At 44.4% G+C, this 6,749-nt stretch overlaps 3 gene segments (V, D, J or C); all 3 read right to left on the bottom strand.

Annotated features, from left to right (window-relative positions):
• Window positions 1-1,784, bottom strand: part of LOC141373215 (T cell receptor alpha variable 8-4-like) — a 12,850-nt gene extending 11,066 nt beyond the window's left edge. Inside the window, 1 exon segment of the V gene segment in view lies at window positions 1,697-1,784. Within this exon segment, the coding sequence occupies window positions 1,697-1,784 (88 nt within the window).
• A 257-nt stretch (window positions 1,785-2,041) lies between these two features.
• LOC112821812 (T cell receptor alpha variable 3-like) lies at window positions 2,042-2,561 on the bottom strand. The segment is given in 2 exon segments: window positions 2,042-2,424; window positions 2,474-2,561. Coding segments are annotated over 2 exon segments (471 nt in total).
• A 3,237-nt stretch (window positions 2,562-5,798) lies between these two features.
• On the bottom strand, window positions 5,799-6,338 carry LOC112821813 (T cell receptor alpha variable 2-like). The segment is given in 2 exon segments: window positions 5,799-6,094; window positions 6,275-6,338. Coding segments are annotated over 2 exon segments (360 nt in total).
• Window positions 6,339-6,749: the final 411 nt, after the last annotated feature.

The raw sequence follows: 6,749 nt of genomic DNA, 5'->3' as shown, positions 1-6,749 counted from the left end.
AAGAAAGAAAGAAAGAAAGAAAGAAAGAAAGAAAGAAAGAAAGAAAGGAAGGGAGTAGATCACACTGTGTAAGCCAGAGGCTTAAGGGCAACCCTCCTTGAAGCAATACACTCCAGCACAAAACTATAAGAATAAAGGGTTCAAAACTGAGGGTTGCTGGAGTGGTCGGGGGTGGGAGGGATGGGGTGGCTGGGTGATAGACATTGGGGAGGGTATGTGCTACGGTGAGCGCTGTGAATTGTGCAAGACTGTTGAATCACAGATCTGTACTTTTGAAACAAATAACGCAACATATTTTAAGAAAAAAGAAAAAGAAGAAGATAGCAGGAGAGGAAGAATGAAGGGGAGTAAGTCAGAGGGGGAGACGAACCATGAGAGATGATGGACTCTGAAAAACAAACTGAGGTTTCTAGAGGGGAGGAGGGTAGGGGGATGGATTAGCCTGGTGATGGGTATTAAAGAGGGCACATTCTGCATGGAGCACTGGGTGTTATGAACAAACAATGAATCATGGAACACTACACCAAAACAAATGATGTAATATATGGTGATTAACATAACAATAAAAAATTTAAAAAAAATAAAAAGAATAAAGTGTTCAAAAACAGATCCAGGTATATATGGGAATTTAGTGTACTATAAACGTAGTATATCAAATCTATGGGGCAAGAGGGAATTTTTCAATAAGTGGTGTTCCTACTATTGACTATGCATTTGGGAGACATAAATGTAAGCCCCTATGTAAAAGTTAATTTCTTTTGGGACATACTCCTTTTAATCATGTGATTCAAATCAAAGATGCTAACGTCTCACAGAGACATCTGTCCAGCCACTCATTAACTGGCCAAGTGTGCAAGTCAAGCTGGGCTAATCCTAGCAGCGCACACCCACAGCCACTGCTGGTTAGTCCAGGGAAGAACACGTGACTCACAGAGTCAACCAGAGCCCTTCCCAAGATATTCTAAATTGGGGGGGGGGGCATCAAGTTCAGTCCCTCAAGGGCATATATAAGATGTGAGCAGAGGAGGCAGAAGCAGCCTACATGTTTATTTTTTTTTAATATTTTATTTATTTACTTGACAGTAAGAGACAGTGAGAGAGAGAACACAAGCAGGGGGAGTGGGAGAGAGAGAACAGGCTTCCCGCAGAGCAGGGAGCCCAATGCGGGGCTTGATCCCAGGACCCCAGGATCATGACCTGAGCCGAAGGCAGCCGCTTAACGACTGACCCACCCAGGCGCCCCGCAGCCTACATGTTTAAATTCTCCTTTGATTCAAATTCTCCTTGTAGTATGACCTCACTCTCTCCTTCTTTCACAGCTAGGCTACCCCCTCTTCCTCATCTCACATAACATGTTGTGCAGTCCTCTATCTTGGCGCTTGCCAAACTGTTTTGAGTTGTTGGTTTGCTCGTCCTACAACCAGCACTCTTCTTGGCAGGAACCATCCAGGAGTTAGAGCTACCCTATCGCTGAAATCAGTCTCATACCCTCAGGGAGCCTCCAGGCTGGCAGAGAAGTGGAGCCATCGGGCCCCGCACTCGAGAGGCAGACTGCCTGGGAGTCAGTTTGCCATTTAACAGTTTTGTGACTCAAGTGAGAACTTAAATTCTCTGTGCCTTAGTTCCCTCATCTGCAAAGCAAAGCTCATGATAACAGTTGCAAGATTACATAGGTTCGTAATGTCTGGGATCACACCTGGCACGTTGAAATCAATGATAATTTCTTTCACCGACTTGTCATCAGGGCTCAGCACAGTACTGAGCACATAAGGATTCATAAACATTTGTCTAATGAACGTGGCTTGAAATTTGTAGGGTTTTTTTAAGATTTTATTTATTTATTTGAGAGAGAGAATATGAAAGAGCACAAGCAGGGGGATCGGCAGAGGCAGAGGGAGAAGCAGGGAGTCCAACACGGGGCTCGATCCCAGGACCCTAGGATCATGACCTGAGCCGAAGGCAGATACTTAATCAACTGAGCCACCCCTTGAAATTGTAGTTTAGTTTTAATGAGTGACATATCCTAAAACCACACCACCCTCTAGTGGAGGGACATAAAGGCTTCGGGAAAAAGTTCCAGGGTGGTACTCAAGGGTTTGTGCTCAGCTGCCCCCACCGCCCCCACCACTGTGTCTGCCACCGCACAGAAGTACACAGCAGAGTCGCTCCGGAGGACAGATGGTTTCTTCAGGTGGAAAGAGGTTTGGCTGTTATTAAATTCAGCCTCAAAACCGTAGCTCCCTTTAACCAGGTTGTTCCCGGTGATGTATTTCAGAAGGAACTGGAGACCTTGGTTGGGATACCGGACGTACCAAAAGAGATAAGGGTTTCCAGAAACTGAATAGGTACAATTCACAGTCAGTGGATCCCCTTCAGCAACAGTGACCTGATCTGGCTGCGACACCGACTGAGCTCTCAGTCCACCTGGAAATGAATCCACACTCTATCAGTGAAGCTGCTGAAAAGCGTGTACGCGGGTAATACAAGCGGTAAATGGGGAAAGAATAGTACTCATTCAGTGTGAAGAGAATCCCAAGTGTGGAGATGCGCGCAGAGGCCATGGTTTATGCTGAGCTGCCCACCTCCGCCGGAGATAAATTCCCACTCCGGAGAACAGGCTCTCGAAGAGGGACCAGCGCCCCTGCGTCAGCACAGGGTTTCTTCTCTGGGGAACCCTTGGCTTCCTGGCACCTGTGTCTTCATTCTGTTGAGCAAGCTCTTGGCCCAGACTCCTCAAAGCTCTGTGGGGAGCCAGACTGCTGCTCTTCTTGCGCCTGGGACAAGCCTCACACTGCAGCACCCCCTAGCTCCCACACACAGAGCCGGGTAACCTCAGTGTCAGGTAGCCAGAGCTTCCAGATCTTACCACACAACCAGACCTATCTGGATGTTCACATTTTCCGTGAGCCACAGAGGGAGAATTTGGCGTTCAAGGAGAAGAAACAGAAGTGTGTGAATCAAAGTAGGAAAAAAAATACATGTTGAATGGACCAAGCTTTAAATGGTTTATGCTCTATTAAGATAGCATAAGAGACAGATGGGAAATAGAATTTTTTAATAAGAATGGGGAAAATAAATAGAAAAGAGAAGGAAAAGCATAGCTTTGGGTGAAGACGGAAAGAAAAAGAAAAATGAGAGAGAAGAAAAGGCAAAATAGGAGAAGAAAGCAAAGCAAGAGAAGAGAAATAACAAAGAGAAACTTGTTCTCTTCAGAAGTAATTCAGGGGCGCCTGGGTGGCTCAGTTGTTAAGCATCTGCCTTCGGCTCAGGACGTGATCCCACGGTCCTGGGATCGAGGCCCACATCGAGCCCCACATCGGGCTCCCTGCTCGGAGGGAAGCCTGCTTCTCCCTCTCCCACTCCCCCTGCTTGTGTTCCCTCTCGCTGTCTCTCTTTCTCTCTGTCAAATAAATAAAATCTTTAAAAAAAAAAAAAAAAAGTAGAGACAGCTTCTATATAAACCTCTTTTTAAAATATTTTATTTCTTTATTTGACAGAGAGAGGGGGAGAGCACAAGCAGGGGGAGCAGCAGGCAGAGGGAGGGGGAGAAGCAGGCTCCTTGCTGAGTAGGAAGCCTGATGTGGGGCTCAATTCCAGGACCTTGAGCTCTTGACCTGAGCCGAAGGCAGATGCTTAACCTACCAAGTGTGAGGTGCCCCTATGTAAACCTCTTTGACTGAAAACTAACTCAGTTTTGTTTTCTAGGTTGGGACTGTTGGGAGCCCTCCCCATAGGACCTTTAATTAAAGATTCACACAAAATGAACTTGAACTTTGTCTTTAAATATTTTTAGCGAGAGATAAGGAAGGGATGGTGTTATACACACCTCCTGGCAGAGTTGTCCTATTAAACAGTAGATTATAAAGGCAATAAGAAAAGCCCTCAATGAAGGAGTTGAAAAATCAAGATTTTCCACATGGAGAGGCTGTTTAGAACAGAGTTCAAAAAAAGTGCATATTGAGTAAAGATCGATGGTTAACTGGGCTTGCGGTATTATGATGATAAAATGCTCATTTTAATGGGAGAAGAGAATAAAGTTTTTTACTAAAAATGCCACAATAACAGTAGAGCAATGGTTCAATAAATCCTATTGAAATGAAACAAGGAGGGGTACCTGGGTGGCTCAGTCATTAAGCATCTGCCTTCTGCTCAGGTCATGGTCCCAGGGTCCTGGGATCGAGTCCCGCATTGGGCTCCCTGCTCCGCAGGAAGCCTGCTTCTCCCTCTCCCACTCCCCCACTTGTGTTCCCTCTCTCACTGTGTCTCTCTCTGTCAAATAAATAAATAAAATCTTAAAAAAAAAAGAAAAGAAAAAGAAATGAAACAAGGAAGTATCAATATAAAGAAAATGTTCCTCTGATTTGCCTTACTTTCCCTTTAAATAATGTCCAAATAAACCATATATTTCAGAAAGAGGATAGAAAATCTTTGCTTTGAATCAGGAAGAGAAGTGGATCATAGTTGTTTCTGAAAGTTTTGCTAAGTATCTCATATTTTAATAGTTTAAACCTTGACCTTATGATAATGTCTTTCTTTGGAATATGTAAATTATCTTCAGAGTACTCATCTTCAAGCCCCAGAAGGCCTGTGATGAATAAGAAACATCTAATAAATTTCTCTTTCTGCCTAGAGCCTAAGATGAGTGTTAAACTTGTGTCTTTGAGGGTCCTGGCAATCATCTCAAGAGGATGACTGGAACAAAGCTTAATGAAAGGGTTATTTTAAATTTTTTGTGGGCAGATTAAAGGGAAACATGCAAGAGAAGGTGAAGGACCCTGGGGCTAGCAACAGCCAGAAGACTTTACTGCTTCTAGGCCTGACAGGAAGGAGGAGGAAGAAATGATGGTCACCAGGGGAGGCCTGTGACTGAGGATGAATACCATCCTGTGGGCTTCAGTATAGGAAAGAAGATACAGCAATGTCCAGGAGCTTCAATCTGAGATTCCAGGTACTTCTTTAAGACTGCCTACCGCCTCTCCCAGTAAACTATTTAGAAACATCAGAACTCTGTAATTGTCACTGATTTCCCAGGAGACAACAAAAGATGGCTCATGTAAAATAATGAGAAAGCCCTTTGCAAACATCAGACTCTGAAATGTAGGTTATATACGTTATAGAAGTATCAGAGAAAAATCAGCACAAAATAAAGTTGTTGAAGCAAAAAGGCATTTTTTTTGGTCTTCTTTTTTTCCAATGCAAATTCTTTTTATTTAAATTTAATTAACCAACATGTAGTACATCATTAGTTTCAGATGTAGTGTTCAATAATTAGTCAGCATTTTTTATATGAAATTCTGACAAGGAATACAATCCAACTAAGAAAATTGTACTTTCTTCACAAGATATCCTGATGGAAGGATTGAGGTTCCACACTCATGGCTGTTGGTAGAGTTTCTCACTCATTGATTCCTTTCAGCTTCTTATGATATTATCCAGTGTCAACAAAACTATTCTTTACAAGATGGACATGTGTCTTGATAATACTCCTGCAAAGAGACTGAAGCTAGCAGATGCCATTTAAAAGCAAAAATAATCTAGTAGTCAGATCTCAAAAGAAATTCATCAAGAATGTTTCAATCATCAAGAAAACTATTTGAAATGCAGATTTACAGCACGCTTATTGATTCACTCCTTAGAAGCATATTTTCTTATGTACATTTGCTCATGTACAGTGTGTCTGCGCTCAAAATGTTTTCTGATAGTGCCGAATGGAGATGCTTGGGGAGGAGAGCAGTTATTGCTCATCTCTTTTCCACCTCCTGCAAAGGCTGTGACCCTCCCTGTTTCTGTTCAGCTCTTCATAGGCTCAGTGCCTCTGTGCCCTCCAGAGCACAGTAGTAAATGGCAGCATCTGCCACCTGCACTTGGAGGATGAGCAGCGAAGACGAGAATCGCTCATATGTCATGTTGTAGCGTCCCTGCTGAGAAGGCCCTGAGCCCTTAATCAGGAGTCTTGGAGCCCTTCCTGGGAAGTGAAGGTACCAGAAGAAGTTGTAAGCAGTGGATATAGAGTGATTGCAGGAGATTTCCACCACAGAGCCCTCCGAAGCAGAGACGGCGGAAGGCTGAAGCACTTGGTCCTTGCCCTCTGCAACTGCAGGAAACAAATAAAGAAGGCTGTGACTTTTATGCCGTTCTTGGGCTTGCTGATTGCCCCTTAGATGAGGGGAGTATCAATAAATCTGGCTTTTCTGTTTTTTTTTTTTAAGTGAGCCCAAATTTTAAACCAGTGGCATATGTTTTCCAAGACCAGATGGCAAAGGAGCCTACTCACCCTTCCAGGGAGAGCTGAGGAGGACCCCCAGCCACACTGCTTCCAGAGTGCTCTGCAAAGCCATGGTCAGAGTGCAGCTGCTCTCAGGTCTCAGCTGTCAGTGTGGTACTCCCAGGGAAGCTGGTTTAAGGCTGCCGGTTTTGCATTTTCTTCTTTGTGTCAGTGACATCATCAGCCAGAATTTGCCAACTGGAGAAGGGTGACTCGGGCTGAGGCTGCTTACTAGTTGCTTCAACTGTGCTCTGCTCTGAAAAGGTGGTTTTTGTTTGTTTGTTTGTTTTAGATTTTATTTACTTATTTGACAGAGAGAGACACAGCAAGAGAGGGAACACAAGCAGGGGGAGTGGGAGAGGGAGAAGCAGGCTTCCCGCGGACCAGGGAGCGCAATGCAGGACTCGATCCTGGGACCCTGGGATCATGACCTGAGCCAAAGGCAGACGCCCAACCACTGAGCCACCCAGGCGCCCCTGTTCTG

The sequence above is a fragment of the Callorhinus ursinus genome, unplaced genomic scaffold (assembly GCF_003265705.2).
Source record: "Callorhinus ursinus isolate GAN/ISIS: 27379988/994484 unplaced genomic scaffold, GSC_fseal_2.0 scaffold8, whole genome shotgun sequence".
NCBI classification, from domain to species: Eukaryota; Metazoa; Chordata; class Mammalia; order Carnivora; family Otariidae; genus Callorhinus; species Callorhinus ursinus.
The sequence above is the reverse complement of the archived record's forward strand: the minus strand, read 5'-3'. Positions and strand labels throughout refer to the sequence as shown.